The sequence below is a fragment of the Thamnophis elegans genome, chromosome 10 (assembly GCF_009769535.1).
Source record: "Thamnophis elegans isolate rThaEle1 chromosome 10, rThaEle1.pri, whole genome shotgun sequence".
In the NCBI taxonomy this organism is placed as follows: domain Eukaryota; kingdom Metazoa; phylum Chordata; class Lepidosauria; order Squamata; family Colubridae; genus Thamnophis; species Thamnophis elegans.
The window spans coordinates 1,278,184-1,302,054 of record NC_045550.1 but is presented as its reverse complement, the minus strand read 5'-3'; the positions used below and the strand labels follow the sequence as shown (position 1 = coordinate 1,302,054).

The following is a 23,871-nucleotide window of genomic DNA, read 5'->3' as shown; positions in this document are numbered from 1 at the left end:
GTCCCCTTTTGGTATTTTGGAAAAACCTACTCCTTCTTTTCATTAGACTAGACATACCCAATACATGGATAGGATCAAGAAACTTGATAAGCACAAATCGTGTTCTTATGGTTTTCTTTTCAAAAAAGCTAAGCTTGTGCAAAGTAAGGGCAATAACATAATAGTAAACAGTGGAATTATCTATTGATAAGAACATATTAACAACCAATCTAAACCATTAGTCTGTTGCAATATATCTATTACATATATTAAGATTATATCGTGTTGCCCAATATTACAGGTATCAGGAAAACCATAGGCAATTTCTTACCCCTCTTTCCAGAAGCATATCTCGAAAATGGGTAATGCGTTCCTCCAAGGGGAGGGTAATCTGATGTTCAGATGTTTTTACATTTTTCTCTTCCATTGTAATTTTTTCTAGCTCCACGTTCTGTGAATTTTCCAACCTTAAATGATAGAAGAGACACACAAAGCGTTTTTAAACTCTTGGTAAACTTTAGAGCGAAGGAGCATTTAGGAAAATATAAGCAACATAGTTTTCTCTGTAGTGAATTTGGAAAGTATATGCTAAATTTTAATCTGAGACAACGCGTTATCATGTTATTTAGTTAAATGCAACCCCACAAAGCTGTGGTGTTAGAACAAACTTTAAACCCATTTAAAAATTGGCTTTTTCAAATAGTCTAAAACCATGTGCCGGAAAAGGGCTACTGCCCATATTTTCCTTCCAAGTGTCAGCATCATTTTCAAAAGCTGATTTCCAATATTTGTTGATTTAGGCAAAGATCTAAAATAGATTACTTTGTGTGCTCAGTGAAATGCATAAAAGGAATCCTTAAAGATGAACACGGTGCTTGACAACATGGACATCTTGACAAGTTCAACGAATCACAAGAAGAATTTTACCCCTTGGGATTTTTTTCTTCTTCTGTTTTTGTTTTGTTTTTCACTTAATAAGACATGGCAGAGAAGGAAAAGATGATAGGTAGGGAAAAAATATGACAAGAAGATAACTGAAAACAATAACTAAAAGTATGAGTATGAGTATGAGTAGTTTATTTATATGCCGCCCTTTTCCCTGGGGGGACTCAGGGCGGCTTACAATTCGGAAGGAAGGGAGGACAAACAGATTGACACATAAGACAGTACATCATTAAAAGCACAACATTCATACCATTCGGGCGGGTTACAGTCTTAACCCCAGGCCTGACGGGAAAGCCAGGTTTTAAGGGCTATGCGGAAGGTCTGGAGGGTGGTGAGGGTACGAATCTCCACGGGGAGATCGTTCCATAAGGTCGGAGCTGCCACCGAGAAGGCTCTCCTCCGCGTGGTTGCCACTATGTGTTTGATATATTGCCGAATCTATTCCTATTGGCAAGACTCATTGGGGACTGAACGTATCCACAAAATATATTTGGGAGCATTTGGCAAGAAAAAAATATATATTCAAAAGACATTTCCTACTTTAAGGTGGTAGAACCTGGAAATCAAAATGAGAAGATATTTTCATCTTTTATTTCTATTGCTATCTGTTTAGTCAAGAAAAAAAATCAAAGAATAGCAATAGCAATAGCAGTTAGACTTATATACCACTTCATAGGGCTTTCAGTCCTCTCTAAGCGGTTTACAGAGTCAGCATATCACCCCCACAGTCTGGGTCCTCATTTCACCCATTTCGGAAGGATGGAAGGCTGAGTCAACCCTGAGCCGGTGAGATTAGAACCACTGAACTGCAGATAACAGTCAGCTGAAGTGGCCTGCAGTACTGCACCCTAACCACTGCGCCACCTCGGCTGCACAAAGGGACACAAAGAGATACTGTTCTGTAGGGAGATACATAACAGATACAAAGAGGAGATGTGGTCTGGAATAGTGATTCAACTGAAAGCCAGCTTGGCCCAGTGGTCAAGATATCAGGCTAGAAACCAGGAGATGGTGAATTCTAGTCCTGCCTTAGGCACGAAGTCAGTTGGGTGACCTTGGGCCACTCTCTCTCAGCTCTATAAAGGAAGCAATGGCAAATCACTTCTTAAAAAATTGCAGGACTTACACAGACAATTGCTGGAATAAAAGCTATCTAACTTGTTCATGTTCATCTTGCAGACGTGGGTTCCTACCAGTCCACAGCTATTCGGTAGAACCGGTTCGTCAAATCTACCGAACCGGTTAGAAGAGGTTCCACCAGTGGACTCGGAAACCAGGCCACACCTACAGAAGAGGTTCCAAAAATTTTTGAAACCCACCACTGGTCCTTGGATATGATTATTCTACACTATCATGCTCATATTTATAAAACTCAGTGCCTCTGTGAAAGGTAAGGATGACTACTGCGTTTGTGGTGCAATCAGAACATTGCGTGTGTTGAAGTTGTTTTAACGCAAACCAAAGATGCCTTTTGAAAAACAAGTTTACATCCTATTCTTATGCATGCCAGTGCTGTGTGTGAGGTCATTTAAGGTGGTTCTGACAAGTGTCGTCGGCATCTTCATATCCGGTCACATGGGCGGCACGCCACTCCCACAAAGGAGGCCACACCCACAGAGTAGGTTCCAACAATTTTTGAAACCCACCACTGTCGTCTTGTCAAGAAATCTAAAAGAAGAAACTTCATCAGTCCCTCCTTAAATCCCAATTTAATTTCTACTTATTTCTTCTTTAAGAAGAAATAATGAACAAAACAGCAAATAGAGAACAGGCTAAATAAAGCACTGCCATCTAGCCATTATATTTGGTCTCATCTGCAACATATATTTTTTTTAAATAACCATAGCAGTAAAAAAAAAAGTGATATATTTACACTTTTTAACTTGATGGGCTATATTCTGGAGTGTTGAATTTTTTTAAAAAGGAAGACATCTGATATCCAATTCTTCTAATGAAGTATATTTTGAGGAAATCTATATATTAGACTACCTGTTTCCAGATTCTGAGGCTGCAGAACAAACTAATAAATGTCACTGGCTGCAAATTATTCTTTCATATTTTCAATCAAATTGCTCTTTTAAATGTATCACATATTTTCGGAAACTCATTTCAAAAACTTAATAAAAGGAGACTGACTTTCAGTAGTGATACAGCTTGGACACCCGGGGAAGTATAGATTAGAAACAGGTGTGTGTGTGTGGGGGGGGTAATTGTAATAGAAATGTTAAAATTTACTTTCAGATAATAAATTGCATTCCCCAGTTAAGCAATATGGGCCCTAACTTACAGTATTATCATCTTGCCATCCATAATTGCATTAAAAATTCCACTCTTAAATTACACTAAAATGGATATTGCATGATATTAGTAGCACTAAAGCTATCAAAATGTCACCTTTCATATTAGAATAGTGACTTGGATATTGTATTAGCTATTTTAATTCTTTCAAGTTATAATATTCCATAATATGATCTATGAAACTTCCAATCTAATTTCTGGTAACTACCAAGTATTTATATTCAGTGAAATTGATGGGAACCAGAAAGTTGAATCATCAGCAAAGGTAACCAGAGAGAATCTCTTTCTTCCAGTATAGTTAATTAAAACGATTTAACAAATGTAATAGTTGTGCACTTATACCTGCAGCTAAAATTACCATAAAAGAAAAAAAAATGAATTAAAGCATTATGCAAATTAACACTCTTAAACCAGTGTATTAAAATTCTGAAGTTTGAAGGAAACATAAATGCAGTTGAACCATATTTTCTTAATATTGCATCATTTTAAATGTCATATATCTATCTAAATATAAAAAAGAAATCTAAACAACAACAACAACAACACTGCATGGCCAATTTCTGGAAAAAATAAAAGATAAAGTGGACAGTGAACAAACTTGGTTATGGTTAACAACAGGTACATTAAAGAAAGAAACAGAGTCACTAATCCTGCGCAAGAACAAGCTATCCGCACAAATGCCATTAAGGCCAAAATCGAAAAATCCTCTGATGATGCCAATTGCAGACTTTGCAAAGAAGCTGATGAAACTGTTGATCACATACTCAGCTGCTGTAAAAAAATCGCACAGACTGATTATAAATTGCGGCACAATTCAGTAGCACAAATGATCCATTGGAATTTGTGCAAAAATTATAATATTAAAACAGCAACAAACTGGTGGGAACATCAGCCTGAAAAAGTCACCAAAAATCAGATGGTCAAGATCTTGTGGGATTTCCGTATACAAACCGACAAAATACTGGCGCATAATACACCAGACATCACACTGGTTGAGAAAAATAAGGTCACAATCATAGACATCGCAATACCAGGTGATGGCAGGGTCGCCGAGAAGGAACATGAAAAAATCGCAAGATACCAGGACTTAAAAATCGAAATTCAACGACTATGGCACAAACCAGCAGTGGTAATTCCAGAGGTAATTGGCACACTGGGTGCTATTCCAAAAGCACTGGAATTACATTTAAAACAGTTAAAAATTGACAAAATCACCATCAGTCAAATGCAAAAAGCCGCACTGCTTGGATCTGCACGCATATTACGAAAATACGTTATGACGTCCTAGGCCCCTGGGTGAGGCCTGACTAGTAACCAATGCCAAATCCGGCGAAACAACTGGCCACTGTGATACAATTGTATAATAATAATAATTATGAATTACATTTTAAAAAGTTAAAAATTGACAAAATCACCATCAGTCAAATGCAAAAAGCCGCACTGCTTGGATCTGCACACATATTACGAAAATACGTTACGACGTCCTAGGCCCCTGGGTGGGGCCCGACTAGTAATCAATGCCAAATCCGGCAAAACAACTGGCCGCTGTGATACAATTGTATAATAATAATATACACATATGTTTATTTTAAACTTCCTACAAATATCATAGAAACTGTCTTCATATAATATATATATATATATATATATATATATATATATATATATATATATATATATATATATATATATATATATATATATATATATATATATATATATCAGTTTTATTCAATCTTTCTAGAATACAGGAAGGGGCAAAATTGCTTTGGCCTGAATAGTGGACATCTGATAGATAAACAAACCCACCACATACAAGCCTTATTTTATCAATTTGACTAAAGTGCGATGGTCAACTGTGATTAGTATCAGAACTAATCATATTTTCTAGCTTCCAAGTGAATAATATATATCAGAGTTCCCCAAACATTCCAGCTTTGTGGACCAGTGAAGGGTGGGAGAGGTGAAGGTCCCGCCCAAAGGGCTGGAAAGTATACACATATGCAACTTATTCATAATCAAACAAATATTGTTGAACTAATAAGGACTAAAACAGCCCATTATATAGTGATCCATGCTGATGGAACTGTCACCAGGATATTTTGATATTTAGATTTATTATATTCCTTCAATTGATTAAGGTTCAAATGTTGCATATTATAGAAAAGTAGCTGAAAAGATAGAAACCAGCTATTTTTGCATTCAGCTCAAGATACTCCTCATCAGATGCTACAGAAACTTAGTAAGGGTGAAGTATACAGGGCGGGGCATAACCTTTTCCTAGGGGGTCACAGCAAGATCGACAGCAGTTTACAACTTCCGCGACACCTCATTTTAAAGCCCATAAAAAACTGAATTGAATGAGCTATTAAATGTTAAATTTGCTTTAAGAATGGCTGGAAAATTCAATTCGGAAGAACAAAGGATCATTGACAGAATAAAATGCATTGCCTTTCGAGAGGCTCGCGATGCTGGAGCCAGATCTCAATTCGCCAGATCTCAATCCGGCAGAGAACATTGGGGCCATAATTAAGGATGAAGTGGAAGCTCTGATGATTCAGGAGCAAGGTCAAAATCGATATTCGGTTGAAACTTTGAGAATGAATTTGGAAACTGTGTTGAAAAATCTGGAAAATCGAACGGAACTGTTTGAAGATTTGTTGTGTTCTTATCCACCTCGTTTGAATGCTGTTCGAAGGGCTAATGGTGGTCATACTGACTATTAAATCGTGTCAATAAACTCAGTTTTTGATGGGCTTTCGAATGGTGTATGAATTATTTGTGTTGTTATTACAAGTGTTGCTGTGACCCCCTAGGAAAAGGTTATGCCCCGCCCTGTATATATACACTTAATGTGCCAGATTACAAGGAGAACAAAACATTGTCTAACTCTGCTGTGAGCTGTGAGTTATTCCTTAAATTCTAGTACCACAAGAAAATTAATATTGATATGCAGTGGTATATTTTCCATTGACATGGTTGAATAACCATTCAGATCAGTTAAATTTATCCCTTTGGAGGACTGATTTTTTGGTTTTCCATATTTTAACAAGATAGACAATAATATTTCCCTCATATAACTTTTTTTTAGAGATAGTTGGGGATTCAGACCCTTTTTTAAACCTTCAATAAATCAAGTGTACATCCACATGCTTATCTCTGGAATTATAATGAAACTAAAAGGTAAATTTAGGAAATGCTAAAAAAGGAAAGAGATCACAAGAAGTCCAGGATCATTGAAGGAAGAAATAGATCACAAGAAGTCCATGCTCAGCTTTGAAATGCTAAATAAGAAAAGGATTGTTTGGGTTCCTTTATAGTTTTTAAGCAGTAAGTAAATCCCATGTTGACCCTCACAATGGATCAGACTAGGTGGAATTTCCACAATAGTATCTATGTTGCTATTAGTCCACTGGGAGCAAAATAGTCAAGTTTGGTCCAAGAGAGACCATCAGCAGAATTTATTTTTCGCCTCAATCAATGTGTATTCAAGATCAACAAGATTAGACCCAGAGGAGCCTTTTCTTTCTTTAATTAGGTATTCCTCATTTGTAAGTGACCATTTTGCAGTGCAATGCAGTAATTGCTCCCTGAAAGGAGGAGAGTATATTCATTGATCCATCTGGTCTTCAACCTATTCCTGCTTAACTGAAATTATGTCTGTCTGTCTGTCTATCCGTCTGTCTATCCGTCCATCCATCCATCCATCCATCCATCCATCCATCCATCTCTGTATCTATATCTATCAATCATCAATATTTTATGGGCTGAATCAGAAAACAATGTATATATTTGAATTTCCCCTCAGTTACACAATGCATCCAAAAGACAATGCAAGAAGCAAGGGCTTTAAATTATAAAGAAATTATTTTGGATTGGGTATCAAGAAATAATCCCAACAATAACATTTATTCAACAATGACATGGAGTAGTAAAAAAATTTTCCGGAAATTTTAAAAAGAGGGCAGATGATTATTTGGCAGAGATGTTATTTTATGGGGTTACTCCACTGGGTAAGAGTTTGAACTAGATTATCTGGAAGAGACCTCCCATTCCTTATATTCTCTGAATTTGGCTTATTGGGGCTCAATATAATTCAAAATTTCATAAGAATAATGTATTTCATTTTTAGAATGATTTTACTGCAGCTCTGGAGCATCTTTGAAGATAACAGAATAATAGTTGGAAGGGACCTTGCAGGTTTTCCAGTCCAACTCCCTGCTCAAGTAGGATATCCTATACTGTTCCATACCAAGAAGATGTCCAGACTCTTCCTAAAAGTTTCCAGAGATGGAGCGTCCACAACTTCTGAAGGCAAGTCATCCTGCTGGTTAATTGTTCTCACTGTTCGAAAAATATTCTTTAGTTCTAGCTTGAATCTCTCCTTGATTACTTTCCATCTGTTGTTTCTTGTCTTGCCCTATGATGCTTTGGAAAATAGGTTGACACCTTCTTCTTTATGGTAGCCCTCAAATATTGGAATACTGCTATCATGTTACCCCTACTCCTTCTTTTCACCATACTAGACATATCCAATTCCTGCAGCTGTTCTCATAGGTTTTTATCCTCCAGCTTTCTAATCATTTTTGTTACTCTTTCCAGAGTCTCTACATCTTTTTTTATAATATGGTGACCAAAACTGTATCCAATGTGGTCTGATCATGACTTGTGTCTTTGTGCCTAAGATGATGGTGGAGGTGGAGGAGGAGTAGGTGGAGGAGGTGGTGGAAGAATTGTTTTTGCCTGGTTTTGCTTTCTCCTCTCCTCTCTCGATCTGTCTTTCTCTCTCTTTTAAATACTGTTAAGACTTACTTGTTTCTCTTTATTTTGATGCTGCTGTCATCATTCATATCTTCTGGATCTGTGCCATCTTTATCTGCTAAAAGGAAACAAACTAGTTAGTGACAAATATGTCATTAAACCAACCAGATCAGTAAGTTGAACTTTTGTTTTATTAGACTTGGTTCAGTTTCTGAATTTTCCCTCGCTCTGGCCATTACGAATGATTTAAAAAGTCAATTGCAATTTGTTCTTCCCACTATTTAGTTTAGAATTCCTTTTACAGTTACGTGCATTACAGACACCTAAACCTCCCTTTCCTTCGTTAACTCTCTAATTATCCTTTTAATAGATTAGAGTGTTACAGTTTTAGTACTTGCTAGGAATCAAGGAAATGTAGTCTAGCACATCTGGAAGCAAGGATTATGCACAAATAATGTTAACTAAATGCACATTAGTTAATCTTGCAAATAAAAACAGCATTGATAATGAACTGATTTCATTGTGCAACCAATCACATTAATTTCACACACACACACATACACACGTATGTATGTATGTATGTATGTATGTATGTATGTATGTATGTAACAAACAGGTAAACAATCCTTGAAGGTTCAGGCAAGGGTAACAGAAGTAGTAATGGTACACCAAATAGAAGTACCATTAATGTCCATTTTCTAGGACCTTAATGATGAACCGATTCTATGAATCCTCTTTCAATGATTTATTATCCTCAAAAAACAGTCCTCTCATTTAGGAAGACTATAAAGGCAACATACTATAAATGATTTGTAAGCGCTATGAAGAAATTCAAAGAAAAATCACTGTAAACAGATAAACAAGAGCCACATTGCATTCCTTGTAAATTTACAGCATAAACTCTGCAATAATCAACCAATAGTTCATTGCACAAGTCAACTCAAAAATAATAGGAATGTATGGCCTTGTTTGGAGAGGGTTAGGACCCACATCCAGTAATGCGGTTGAGGTTCCTCACATCTGAATTAGGGTAACAATCAATAGCTGTTAAAAGTTCATCACTTATAAGACATTTTTGCTAACACACTAGACAACATTTCAATAAAACTCTAATCTCAGAACAATTAGAATCTTGTTTAATCTTTATCCCAAAATAAGAATTTGAAATATTTGAATCCCAGTAATCTTTTTGGAGAGCACCAATTGCTCTTACTCCATGAAAGAAACACACTGCAGGTATCAAGAATGAGCACACAAAAGTATGCTCTGACTTATTGGACCTAATTTTCCACAAGAATATGGTATTAGGCAGCTATAAAATCTTTATCACCACATAGGCACCTAAAAACGTCTAGAAAGAAGAACATTGTATACATTTAAACATTATTCTCTCAGTGTGGAAACAAATAACTTGATCCAAGAGGCTATCGAAAGCAAACAACTTCAAAGGATATTGGTCAAAAGGCACTGGAATTGCCTACTTTCTGGAATTAAATTGAGTTTAAGAAGAAAATAGGAGCAATATAACAAATATATAAAGGTCACCCATTTACTTTATAAGAAATATGAAGTTTTCCATTCCATCTTGGAAAAAAAGATACAATGAGAAGTTGTTGTTGTTTTTTAAATGGCCACAAAAATAACAAAGTAACGTATGAATATTTCTAAATAATGTCCATCTTAACTTGGTGCCATTTATCAATGTAAAATCATTGTATTCTACGGAAGTTAAATAAATACAAACTTATCTGAAAAAAAGAAGAGGAAGATAATGTGCGTTTCTGGATGAGGATACAAATCTATCTTATCCATCCATCATATCTTAGCCACTAAGTACTATTTCTCATCAAATTCCATCCTGACCTCAATGATTTCTAGCCCACCATCAATTTTTGAAGTAATAAAAGCCCAGCTCCTTAATAATAAAACTACACAATACAGGCAATCCTCAACTTATGACCACAATCTAGTCAAAATTTCTGTTGCCAAGTGAGACATTTCTTAAGTGAATTTTGTCCCATTTTATGACTTTTATGCCACATTTGTTCAATGAACCACTGCAGTTGTTAAATTAGTAACGTGGATCTGGTTCAGAAAAATGCCATTGAAGGCAATGAATCAGAGGTGGGTTCCTACCAGTTCGCACCTATTCGGTAGAACCGGTTCGTCAAATCTACCGAACCGGTTAGAAGAGGTTCCACCAGTGGACCCAGAAAGCAGGCCACACCTACAGAAGAGGTGTTCCAACATTTTTTGAAACCCACCACTGGTCCTTGGATATGATTATTCTACACTATCATGCTCCTATTTATAAAACTCAGTGCCTCTGTGAAAGGTAAGGATGACTACTGCGTTTGTGGTGCAATCAGAACATTGCGTGTGTTGAAGTTGTTTTAACGCAAACCAAAGAAGCCTTTTAAAAAACAAGTTTACATCATATTCTTATGCAGGCCAGTGCTGTGTGTGAGGTAATTTAAGGTGGTTCTGACAAGTGTCATTGGCATCTTCATATCCGGTCACATGGGCGGCAAGCCACTCCCATCCGGTCACATGGGCGGCAAGCCACTCCCACAAAGGAGGCCACACCCACAGAGTAGGTTGGAACAATTTTTGAAACCCACCACTGCTACCGGTTCAATAGTGGGAGCACGCGCGCTTAGCACATGGCATGTCTGGGCATGCGCAGAAGGTCTGTGATGATATCTGGGTGGGTGGGCGGAGCCTTGTGCCACCGCAACTACCGGTTCGCCTGAAATGGTGCAAACCGGCAGCATACCACCAAATGTATTATAAATAAGCTCCATCACATTCTGGACAATAATAATAGACTTTCTCAGACAATGGGTGGCAGGCTCACACCTGCATGCATTAAAAACTCCTAACCTGAATGAGATTCTTAGAAGCCACAAGAAACAACACAATCTTGCATCTAATGTCAGGATACTCTCGGATGTCTGTTTGTTTCCAAACTTCACACACATGATTCGAATGCTTTTCCATACTCTTCTTCTGTTATGACATAGGCTATTGTTGTGGCCTGGCAGGAGCCGTTGGCGCTGCCACCAGACTCCGACAGCGAGGGGCCTTATGAGTCGGCCCTGGAGGATGTGGAGGACCCTGGACAGGGTTCCGACTCCGAGCAGGGGGCAGAGAGACTGGTTGGCCACCAGGTGGCGCCTGAGCCTTGGATCAGTGGGGAGGAGGCAAGAGAGAGTAATCCAGAAACTACCTGTGAGTTGTTCCGGGATGCATGCCGTCGAAGGGCTACTCGGCGTCAAGAACAACTACGTAAGTACAGGAGGTAATTACGCTCAGCTGATGGTCATTAAGCTCCTCTCCAGACTATAAAAGAGACTGCTTGTGCCACGCCCTTCTTGCAGAAGTCAACGTTTTGGACTAAAGAGAAATGAACTTGGAGGCTGGATTGCTGCTAGTTTGCATTGCTGCCAAAGTTTGTTGGCCTTGCTGCCAAAGTCCTTATCTATTTGTTTATTTGGCTTTCAGCCACTGAGAGTCTGGTCTTGTTATTAAAAGACATTCCATTTTACGCTTGTCTCGGCTTTCGTTACTGGACGGAGGAGGGGGGTCAGAACAGTAACCATTCCTGTAAAAATCGAACTTACTAGCACAGTTGGTATATTTCTGCACTTACATAGACCAACAGGTTTTAGGCTACAGGTAGTCCTTGATTTACAACCACAATTGAGTCCAAAATGTCTGTTGTTAAGTGAGACATTTGATACGTGAGTTTTGCCTCATTTTACAACCTGACTTGTCACAGTTGTTAAAGTGACTCACTGCAGTTGTTAAATTAGTAACAGTATTAGTAACTGAATCTGTCTTCCCCATTGAATTTGCTTGTCAGAGGATCACAAAAGGTGATCACATGACCCTGGGATATTGCAACCATCATAAGTGTTGAGGATGTGTTTGTTGTATTTGTTGTGTTTTTGTGTGTTAACACACTGTGTAATGTTAATTGATTGATAAGGCACCCACCAGGAACCTGTGTTTGTATAACAATCCTGTTATCCCTTCTCTTTCCCCTGCTTCATCCTGGTTTAAATCATGTATCAATTTAACTACTTCATACATTTGATTAAGTGAGCTTCAGCTCATGAAAGTTTTTATCTTTTCATAACATTTATTAGTCTGAAATGCTACAGACTTTTTAAAATTTTGAACCAAGTACTAGAGATTATTGAATGAATGAGAGTTGGGCTTGGAACACCCATTTATTTGCAATTAAGAAATACACGTTTGTTTGAACATTCATTCATTCAAGCAATAATACATTGAATGGACCAATGAGGCAAAAATTAAAAAAAGTCACGCTTAAGCATATTGGATTTGGGCTGCAAAGATCCAGATCACCACTAGATACCAGCACAAAAAAATGTAATTTTTTAAATTTTAATTCCAGCTAGTGGTTGTCTATTTTCTTTCATTTTGTTTTGCATCTCCTGATCTGTGACCCTAGCTTAAGCATACTAATCTTTTTCCTAATGTATCACTTCAAGAGACATTATGTCCATCAGGAGTCTTGCTGTTTTGTTTCGCTTTAATCCATTGTTCCTGCTTCTGATTAAGTCTCGTTCAGTATAGCCCCAATCAATCTTTTAATCCATTTTCAAGCGCTCTTTCTCAAAGCTTCCAGCTGTGAATTTTTAATTCTCTAAGGAGCCAAACAGGCTTTGACACAGAATCCTGAAAAAAGGGTTTCTTTAAGAAAAAGCATATAATCAAATGATCCCACACAGATTTATAGTATTGTAACATCACAGAATTAAAAAGGACCACAGACAAGCTAATTAAAGCTCCAATTCAAGGGCTTTACAGCCCTCTCTAAGTGGTTCATAGAGTCACCATATTGCCCCCAACAATCTGGGTTCTCTTCTTACCGACCTGGGAAGCCGGTGAGAATCGAACTGCAGGCAGCTGGCAGTCAGCAGAAGTAGTCTGCATTCTCACCACAGCTCAATGCTGTAGAATTTCAGACAGATGACCTTCAGCCTCTGAAGCCTTCATGTAAAGGGAAATTTATGATTTTGTGTGTCTGTTCCACTGCTGAAAGCTTATTCAATGGAAAATTCAGGTTCTAGCCTGAGACTTCTTCCTTATAGGTTTAACTCACTGATTCTGATCCTTCGTTCTGGAGCAATAGGAAATTAAGCCCAATCTCTTTCCTATGAGTCATCCGTTCAGACATAGGAAGACGGCTACCTTAAGTCTCACCCATTGTCTCTTCTGCGGACTAAAAATACCCAGATCCTTTAATCATTCCTCTTAGGATTTGTTCACCAGCACCTTTACCATGTTGGTAATCTTCCTCTGAACTTACTCCAATTTGTTGTTGTCATTTTTGAACTGTAGTTCCCAGAACAGAACACAATATTCCAGAATGATTCCTCAAGGAGGACCTATTAAAAGCCAGGCTACAAAAAACAGAACGAGACAAGGAGCTGGTTTTACTGATTCTGACTGAAGTTCAAAACCTCCTTAAGCTCCAAAACTCCTGTTGTTCAAAGCCTTCTTGGAAAAGTAGATCAAAATTGTCATCTATTTCTTTAAAGTAAAACCATAATTCCCAAGCCTTCAGCTTGCAGTTTGCTTCCTCCTCATTTTTCCCCTACTTTCTTTTTTAAACGAACTCTTTCGCAATTGTGGGTGAAAAAATGCCTGCCTAATGAGACAGCACAATCCACACACCAGATTAAAGTAGCAGCAGAATTCAACTGTATGTAGATAAGACCAAAACCCATCAAATGATGCCATGCATGATCAATAGAGCTGGAATTGCTAACTGTTGGAGGAGAGGGAAAAACATGGAGAAGGGAGAGTGATATGGAATGGAGTTTATATGGAATTTCATGCTGATAACATTCTATCGCAAGACTAACCTATTGCCTACCTACCTTAAATTTTTCATTCAGAAATAGCAGAATCAATTATCCAGAAAACACAGTGCGTTTCATTACATAAAATTAACAACGTCTTTATGAACATCAATGAACATGAATTCTCATATTGGTGTGAAACAGGTTTTCATTTTCTATTCATTCCTTTCAAGCATATACGCCATGGAGGAGATGCTATTAAAGTACAATATCTTTTTTTTAAAAAATAATAATAATTATGCGTTGTCAGTTTTCGATTCCCTTTCATTTAATAAACATAATGAAAGTTTAAAATGCATTAATACCAACTTTGCACAAAATCAACATCTGTCTCAATAGCAATAATTTTAAGGTGGCTTATTTAGAGTATTTATGCAATGACTTAAAACTTATTTAAAACTCAGTGAATAAGAAAGATCAAATAGGCAAATAAACAAGCACAAAAGGTTCTTTCATTTTGGGAAGAATCCTTTGGAAACTAGACAGTAGATTTCAATATATGTATTATTTTTCATTTGCTGAAAAATAATACATATATTTTCTAGGAATTCACACTAACTTGATGACAGGTAATCAGTTTATTCAGTTATTTGCTGAAACTCCCTAATTATTTCAGGCACAAAAACACAGCCCGAAACTTTCCTGAGAATATATATATTGCGCAAAATGTTTCAGGTAGTCCTTGACTTATGACCATTTGTTTAATGACAGGTCAAAGTCACAATGATCCCCCTAAAAGTGGCTTATACCATGTCTTCAACATCACCACTGTGGTATCTCACCCCTATTGGGATTTGGATGCTCATCAAACAAAATCAGCAATGCAAGCCAGATTCACTAAACAGCTGTGGAATTTGTTTAACCACCACAGTAAAAATGGACATAAAATCATGTCATGCCCAATTGCATCCCATAGCAACTGACATTCCAGTCCAATTGTGGTCATAAGTCAAGGACTACCTGTAGCCATAATTCCCTTCTTGTTTTGTCCATCTTAAACTGTCAGCATGTACATGCAATTTCTAACTTCAATGTCATTCCCGAGACTAATTTGATTTTGTACTTAATAACCGCAGCAAGACTGTTGGTGGCACAATACTGGAAGAAGGAAGAATTGCCTACTATTCAAGAATGGACATTAAAAGTAACAAACTTAGCAGAGATGGCTAAAATATCAGCATATCTCAAGGTTCACTCAGATGAGAAATATAAGCTGGAGTGGAGAAGATGGATTGACTATATTCAAAATAAATATGGGACTAAGAAATTCCAGGTAGTTTATGACTGAAGAAACAAGGAATGATATAATCTGTTTAGAGCTAGCCTAGCAAAGAGGAGTTAAAGCTCAAATGAAAGATGATACTAACTTTCTTTAAGTTTATTTTAAAACATCTTTCTTAAAGATTTATACCCTGTATTTGTTCTGGGAAGTTGGGGGGGGGAGGGAGGTTGGGGGGTTGGGCTTGGGTCGGGAGGGTGGGGGAGGGGAGGTAAATATTTGTAAAAGCCTTTTTTTTAAAAAAAAATCAATAAAAAAATGTCATTCCCAAGGAAGGGAATTTTTTCTTTTGCCTTCCAACCCTCAAACAGGACATGCATGTATCTCATGAAATTTCAGATAAAATTGTGCAAACGTGTTGCGATGGGGCTGTCTTCAATAGCTTCGTATCTGATTTTATGGGACTGTTCACCTTCAAGCGCACAGGGGAAATGCGGGAGAAATGCCTATAGTGGTATGGTCATGTACTGTGAGCAGCACTCAACCATGTTGCCTCTATCACCTTCCACTTTAATATAAATAGTGAGCATCCATGTGGCAGGCTGTAGCTAAGATAGCGATATACAACAAATGCAGATGTGAAAAAAGCCCAGTTAGATCTGGATGTTGCATTTGATTGCACAAGGCGACACTTGTTGATCCAAAAAACCAGACCTTGCCCCTGCTGGAAGGATGATGATGGTGGGGATGATGATGATATGACCATGTGTCATGACCCTATTGGAGCACAGTTCGGCAAAGGCCTTAGAAACGAAACCATCCAACCGAGATGCGCTTCTCCCTTCACATGTTTGGAGAGGCCAGGGGCTGAGAAAGAGCCGAGGTGGCGCAGTGGTTAGGGTGCAGTACTGCAGGCCACTTCAGCTGACTGTTATATGCAGTTCAGCGGTTCTAATCTCACCGGCTCAAGGTTGACTCAGCCTTCCATCCTTCCGAGGTGGGTGAAATGAGGACCCAGACTGTGGGGGCGATGTGCTGACTCTGTAAACTGCTTAGAGAGGGCCGAAAGCCCTATGAAGCGGTATATAAGTCTAACTGCTATTGCTATTGCTATGATGTTGTCCCAGGTCTCTTAGGCATTGGGGGGATGTGGTTGACCAGAAGGAGAGCTGCCTGCCTGCACAGACACAGGGGAGGATTTGCTGCTGAAGCAGTTTGGAGAACCGGCTGTTAACTTTCTAAGCAGTTTGGAGAACCGGCTGTTAACTTTCTAAGCAGTTTGGAGAACTGATTGTTGGAAGAAATATTTTGGTTTTTCCCCCCACTTTACAGGGCTAATCCTGTAAGGAAGGCAGGAAGGAAACATTCTGGTGTTGTTTCTAGCCTAATATTTATTGCCCTGCTTACAGAAACTGCCTCTCCGGTTAACCCTTATTACATTGTAACAGCTAAGGCGAAGCACCCATCGATATGACTGATGTTGAGTTGGCCATGCCCACCCAGACACATGACCACTGAGTCCCGCCTACCCAGCTGGTCATTATGGCAGAGAATGAGTTGTTAAATTATTTGAATCCCACCACTGGCCTGGAGTCTGAGAAAGACTCTGATGGAGGCTCTGTATCAGAAGCAGAGATAGAGCCAGGACCGCCTGACATTCCCCAGCTGCCTTCGGAGTCAGAGATAAGCGGGGAAGAAGAACAGCTGGGGTCTGTTCCAGATGCACATATGCGCGGAGCTGTCAGGAGAGGAAAACCGTTGAATACCAGGAGCCGACTCAGGAGGAAAGGCACAGGTGGAGGCTGAATGGCCCCTCCCTGGCTGGGGAACAAATGGAAGCAAGCAGGGAATGGTGTCATAGGAGACAACTGTTCGGATTTCTTTAGGAAGATTTGCTCATCATGATTTGTGTCTCAGGGACTGTTTAAGAGAGTTTAATTTACACCTTTGTGGCTGGCAGCTCCCGACCTGGCAATTATCCAAGGAGCTGATAAGGTCTGTATTTCAGTTAACTCTTGGAAGGATTATTGCCTGGACTTTTCTGTGTGTGAATGCTATGAATTCACAGTAGCAAAATAATGAGGGTTTTTTGGGGGGAACAGGAGTCTGTTTCTTGGTTCTGCTAAGGCTGGCTCAGACTCAGAACACCTGGTAACATATGGATTGTTGTTTGGGAGACTGAGGGTGACTGCCTTCAAGGTAGCATAGGGTGGAGCCTTACCGATCATTGGATGGCATATTGAGAGCAATAAAGGATTCTCTAGAGCAGTGTTTCTCAACCTTGGCAACTTGAAGATGTCCGGACTTCAACTCCCAGAATTCCCCAGCCAGCATTTGCTGGCTGGGGTATTCTGGGAGTTGAAGTCCGGACATCTTCAAGTTGCTAAGGTTGAGAAACACTGCTCTAGAGGTCTGCCATGCCTTGACCACCTGGGTCAGAACACCATGCTTAGCCCCAGGACTACTGCTATACACAACAGCTAAGTTGGAGGATACTTCCTTCCTCAATGAAGATAAATAAGCACTGAAGGTTTGTTCATCATTGCTGGTTTCCTCTGTATACTCAGACTTTGCAATACATCTCAGCATGACAGCCAGAATTCTTTTTAAAGCCAAAAAAATGTATTTAAGAAGTCTCTGGTGGGGGAAGATTGATTAACAACACCACATTTGGATGGAAGTACCTACATTTCTGCCAAATCTTCCATCAATCCAGTGAGATGGATCTTTCAGATCCGCTACCTACAGCTGGGTTAAATAATAGTTTATTGCGAGACAGATCCCCTGGGCAGAATGGTCAATATCGCATTTGGATGAAAGAAGTTATGCATAGGCTTTTCTAATATAAACAAGCAAAATACGATGGTAGAAAAAAAGCTACAGCTAACAATTGAAGACATTTCAGCTAACCATTTGCACACATTGGCAGTTCTCGTTTTGAACGGAAACTTACTTCTACGTAAACATCTTTAGGATGAGGGGATACATTCAGATAAGTGCAAGAAGTCCAATAATACTTGAATCACTCCTAAGCAGAGGTGGGATTCAGCCAGTTCACACCTATTTGGGAGAACCGGTTGTTAACTTTCTAAGCAGTTCGGAGAACTCATTTTGTTTTTCTCCACTTTACAGGGCTAATCCTGTAAGGAAGGCAGGAAGGAAACATTCTGGTGTTGTTTCTAGCCTCATCTTTATTGCCCTGCTTACAGAAACTGTCTCTCCGGTTAACCCTTATTACGTTGTAACAGCTAAGGCAAAACGCCCATCGACCTGAATGACGTTGAGTTGGCCACACCCAACCAGTCACATGACCACCAAGCCCTGCCTACCAAGTTAGTCATAAGGGCAGAGAACCGGTTGTTAAATTATTTGAATCCCACCACTGCTCCTAAGAACCTAGGGAATAAAATGACTATAAGGAACCAGGGATCACAGCAAACTATCAAAGTGGGCACAGTTCAAAACATTCTCTTTACGGTGTTTGAGAGTTTAGGCAGGTTTTCAAGAAGATAAATAGAGCCTTCCAAAGATGTAAGGCAACATTATAATCCTTTAAAAAAAAAAAAAGATCCTCCAAGAACTGGCTGGTGAAGTTGTTCTTTTATAACATAATGCAAATGCTTGATAGGGCCCTTAAGGCATTAAAAGTTTTCTGTCTCTGAAATATATAGGCATACATCCACCCACACATTTTACAGTGATTTTTAGATCACAAAGCTAATTTAATCTGCTAATCTAGGAAACTTAATTTTTTTTAAAAAAATCCTACTTTCAAAATAAGAGAAAAACTGTGGAGGGATAAAATGAAGTAAAAAAAAAAATCTTAACTACCCACCTCATTATAAATCAGTGTTTCTCAACCTTGGCAACTTGAAGATGTCCGGACTTCAACTCCCAGAATTCCTCAGGCAGCAAATGCTGGCTGGGGAATTCTGGAAGTTGAAGTCCGGACATCTTCAAGTGGCCAAGGTTGAGAAACACTGTTCTAAAGGAAGGAACTATTTTATTGAGAGAAAGAAAGGATTCAAGAACAGGTGTAATTTCAGTAAGAGGATTAGATCCCTTATCCTATCAGTTGCATATTTTCTGCTGTAGAAATGAAGAATAAGAGCTGAAGATGCTCACAATAGCAAGGTTAGTTTATACGAAACTATGGTATCCATCAGATAAACTGGTCCTAAATCATTACTATTATTCTTTTAGAGCAGAGGTGGAGAACAATGGGCCTTTTATGACTTGTGGACTTCAACTCCCAGAATTCCTGAACTAGCGTGGCCCTTTTTATGATTTGTGGACTTCAACTCCCATGATTCCTGAACTAGCATGGCCCCTTTTATGATTTGTGGACTTCAACTCCCAGAATTCCTGACCCAGCATAGCTCAGGAATTCTGGGAATTGAAGTCCACAAATCATAAAAGGGCCATTGTTCTCCACCCCAGTTTTAGAGATAGTGAACAGGAACTTTTGCTGAAATCAAAACTTTGCAGAAGAGTTTCCAATAATCACAATCAAGACTAACACAAAATTAACATTCAACATTTTGGCAACACACTCTTTGAGTTTAAATAGACAAAAATAATCACAGCATTAGTTACTTGCTGAAGCTTCCAGTTTGCGTTTATGAGGTGGGTCTTCAATGATCCGGTTAATATCACCGCGGTTCTTTAGATCCACTGGTTTCTCCCATACTGACAATTGCATCGTAGGGTTGAAGAAGAAGACTCGGTCATCTCCAGTCCAGACTATACACCTATTTCAATTAATAAACTAGGCTTAGAAAGAATTTCAGGAACAGTTCAGGAAAAATAAAATACTTGCATTGAAGATTCACTATTACCGGTAGATGAACTATAATTTGATTCATAGGCCAAGATTCACACATTAAACTAATGCTTAGCTTTGTTTTATTGTGAGATGTGAATCCAACTATTGCATCTTTAAATCTGTAGATTATATCCTGTTGGTTTTTTTTTTATGACCCTAGGTGTACCGAATAAGCCACAGCTAAACAAACCACTTTGTGCACTGCTTGCCGTACAAGTAATTGTTTGTTATCTCATATTATTGTTGAGAACAATGGCAAGGAGATGAACCTTTCCCCTGTCCTATTTCTTCAATCAAAATTGACTTCTATAGGTTGTTAGTTTCTTAATCAATGAAAATTTGCACATTACTGAACAAACAGCTTTATAGGGGGGGTGGGGGGTTAATCAATGGAACAGGAACAAAAATCTTAATCACTTTCCCTGGTAAGAAAAGATTCCTCATAGCTACATTTCAATTACTTTAAAACTTGTTTAGAAAGTAAACTGCGGCTCAGCCACATAATGCATAATTTTGGAAGCTAAGCAATGAATCATTGTCCTATAATATCTTTTATACTGATCTGCTATACAGCAGAAAGTTGCAATTTTATTTCAGACTAACAGCCTGAAATATTTTTTTTGCCCCTTCACAAATTGTTTCATTATCACTATGCATATGTTAAGAAAATAGCATTCGCAATTAATGTTACTTTAATGGCAATAATAGTTCAAAAATAAATACTGACAGCAGATGGAATGTAGAGATCGAAAAGTGAAGAACACATTGAAAACCCGAGATTCAGGATCCACGATATCAGCACAAATAGTTCTAATTAACACAAACACAATTAGATCTTACTCGTTACAGGCAATAATTAATTTCATTGAAATTTATAACATACAATTATTTGACAATTGCTGCACTCAGAACTGTCATCATCCTCATTGCATCCTTCATTTTTGATATGTTGATTCTTTATGTTTAAGACAACCAGTTGTTATTTTGATAGCATAATATTTATTCCAACAAGGCTATTTGATTCTGGTATATGGAATACTATCTTGTTTTGTTGTTGTAGTTGCTTTTTGTTGTTGTTGTTTTAAAGAAAGTTGCACAAAAAGCTTAGAAAGTCTGGGAGAAAAACAAGAATGTCTGAAATGGAATGATAACCTAGTGATTTGTTTAATAGTTCTTTCCATCATTCACTGAGTTAACAAGGGAAATGTGATTCCACTAATAATCCAATGTTTAAACCTACTATTTGTTCACTAATTCTGTATATTCAGGGTTCTCACAGCTTTACAGAACTTGCAAGTTAGTTGGCCTGTCCATAACTATATGTGTTTGCATCTGGAGGTATCTGAAGAACCTTTATATTCTCATCAAATGTATAAACCTATCTTCAAATGTGGAATTGTTCATTTAAAGCTGATGGACTGAAATCATGGTCACTTCCAATTCATGTTAGTGTCTCTCTGTGTGTATGGTTTTGAGAGTTGGATCAAAAGAAAGGTTGAGCATCAGTGAACAGATGCTTTCAAATTGTGAGGCCTGAGAAGTCTCTTCAGAGTCCTTTGGACTGCAAGGAGATCAATTCAGGAAATCAACGCTGAGTGTTCTTTGAAGACGATAACTGAAGACAAAGCTCAAATACTTTGGCCATAAAATGGGAAGAGAGGACTTCTTGGAAAAGACCCTGATGTTGGGAAAGACTGAAGGCAAAAGAAGAAGGGGATGAAATGGTTAGATAATGTCAATGATGCAATGACCATGAACTGTGGGAGACAAAGACAGACAGGTGAACTTGGCATGCTATGATCCACAGGGGTTGTGAAGAGTCAGACACAACTTAGCAACTGAGCAACAACAACATATAGTATATAAAATAAACTGAGACAGAATTAGTGGGAAAGAAATTAATCTAAAAGCAAGTTAAACACAAATATGAATGCTTACTTTCCAACTTTAATGGTTGATTCAGAATTTGTACTGAGTATGTAGTATTCCGGGAATCAAAAACCAAAGCTATTTTGTAAACATTGAAAATAAAGATTTAAAAATATTTTGGGAAAATGATGCTGCATAAAATTTGTACAAAACGTGAAGCCCAAGAGGGTTTGTGGAACAAGTAAAGCTTTATTTATTTATTAGTCATGTTTCTAGGCTGCCAACTGCCAGATGATTCTGGATGGCTCCACAGACTAAAAACACAGTGAAATGTAAAAAGAAAAAGAAAAAATACAAGAGAGCATAAAATTTAACTGCCGTATGGAAGGAAATCTCCAAAACACACATACACACACAGACACAGACACAGGCACACACACACACACAGACACACAGACACACCACATACCTCAACAGCAATAAAAGAACCTGCCTGAACCAGCCAGACTGGAGATACCACAAGGGGGACAAAGTGAGGGCCAAGTGGATTTCCAGTGCAATACTATTCAAAGAGCAGGTGCAGTGATAGAAATGGCCCACTCTGAGGTTCTAGAAAATGGACCTGTTTAATCGATGGACCCAGAACAGGATACTACTGTCTGAATAAATACGATGAATAGATACCATGGGAGACAATCCGTCATTCCAATTATTAGGCCCTGTACCATGGAGAGCTTTATGTCATAACCAGTATCTTGACTTGACTCTAAAAAACAAATTAACATCCAGTGTACCTTATGAAGGGCAGTGGTGGGTTTCTACCGGTTCGGACCAGTTCGGCCGAACCGGTACTGGTTTGGCCGCCTGAGTCGCTGGTTTGCTCCAAAACCGGTTTTCCGGGCATTGCCACCAGTGCTGCCATCTTGTTTTTCGCTTCTGTGCATGTGCAAAACAATTTTTATCACACTGTGCTTGCGTGTACAGCATGCACAGTGCACTCACAAGCAAACCAGCAGTAGTGACAGGTAACCCACCCCTGCCGTACAGTTGCTCCATGACTACAACACTGCTCATGCTACTGCATACTCTAGTTGTTCAAGAGCATCCTCATGTAGAACAGGTTGTAGTAGCCCAACTGTAAGTAACTAAAGCATTAGCAACCATGAGGGTCTCCTCTCTAACCCGGAATGGGCACAACTGGGATATAAACTGAACCTGTGTTAAGTCCTTCTTAACCATAGCTGACACCTGCTTGTCAAGCAGGAGCAAGGGAGTTTAGGAAGATTCCCCCAAATTGTGCAAGATTTGAGCAGGCAGTGCATCCCCTCTCAGGATGAAAGGTGGGAAATCTCCAGAACCAGGAGGACAGAAAACTGAAAGTTCCCTGATCTTGTTAGGCTGACATTGAGATTTTTTCCATTCAAACCTTCAAGCCCCTCCATCCATTTCCTCCAAGAAACCCTCCAGACTCTGGGGCTAACGTTTGACAGGACTGTTTGGTTGGTAAGAGGTTAAAATATTCATCTGACTATCCTCAGCATACTGAATTGAGTTCTGATCTTCCAAATGGATAGGTGACCTTCCTCAATGACCTCATGTAGATGTTAAACAGGAGGGGTGAAAATGCCAAGCCTTGAGACACCCCACAAACAGGGAGTTTGAGGTTTTTGAGGTTTTATTGGGATTTATATGCCGCCCTTTTCCCTGAGGGGACTCAGGGCGGCTTACAACCACAGGGGAGGGGAAGTGCAAGGTCAGAACAAACACTTTGTGAACAAAAGAAAAATAATAAAACACAACTTTCATTCAGCAATCAAACACTCGGGCGGGTAATTGGAAGCCTATCCCCAGGCCTGCTGGGAGAGCCAGATCTTGAGGGCTGCGCGGAAGGTCTGGATCGTGGTGAGGGTGCGGATCTCCATGGGGAGCTCGTTCCATAGGGTCGGGGCAGCAACAGAAAAGGCTCTCCTCCGTGTGGTCGCCAGTCGACATTGACTGGCAGATGGAATTCGGAGGAGGCCCAGTCTGTGCGATCTGATTGGTCGATTTAGGGAGGCAATCGGCAGAAGGCGGTCTCT

The 23,871-nt window shown here is 38.9% G+C and overlaps 1 protein-coding gene across 1 annotated transcript in view; it reads right to left on the bottom strand.

Annotated features, from left to right (window-relative positions):
• Positions 1-23,871, bottom strand: part of TCERG1L (transcription elongation regulator 1 like) — a 202,694-nt gene that overhangs the window by 23,870 nt on the left and 154,953 nt on the right. The window contains exons 8-10 of the mRNA XM_032225831.1: positions 19,696-19,850; positions 8,035-8,101; positions 311-446 (exon numbers count right to left, since the gene is read on the bottom strand). Of these exons, the coding sequence (XP_032081722.1) occupies positions 311-446; positions 8,035-8,101; positions 19,696-19,850 (358 nt within the window). The remainder of the gene's footprint in view (positions 1-310; positions 447-8,034; positions 8,102-19,695; positions 19,851-23,871) is intronic.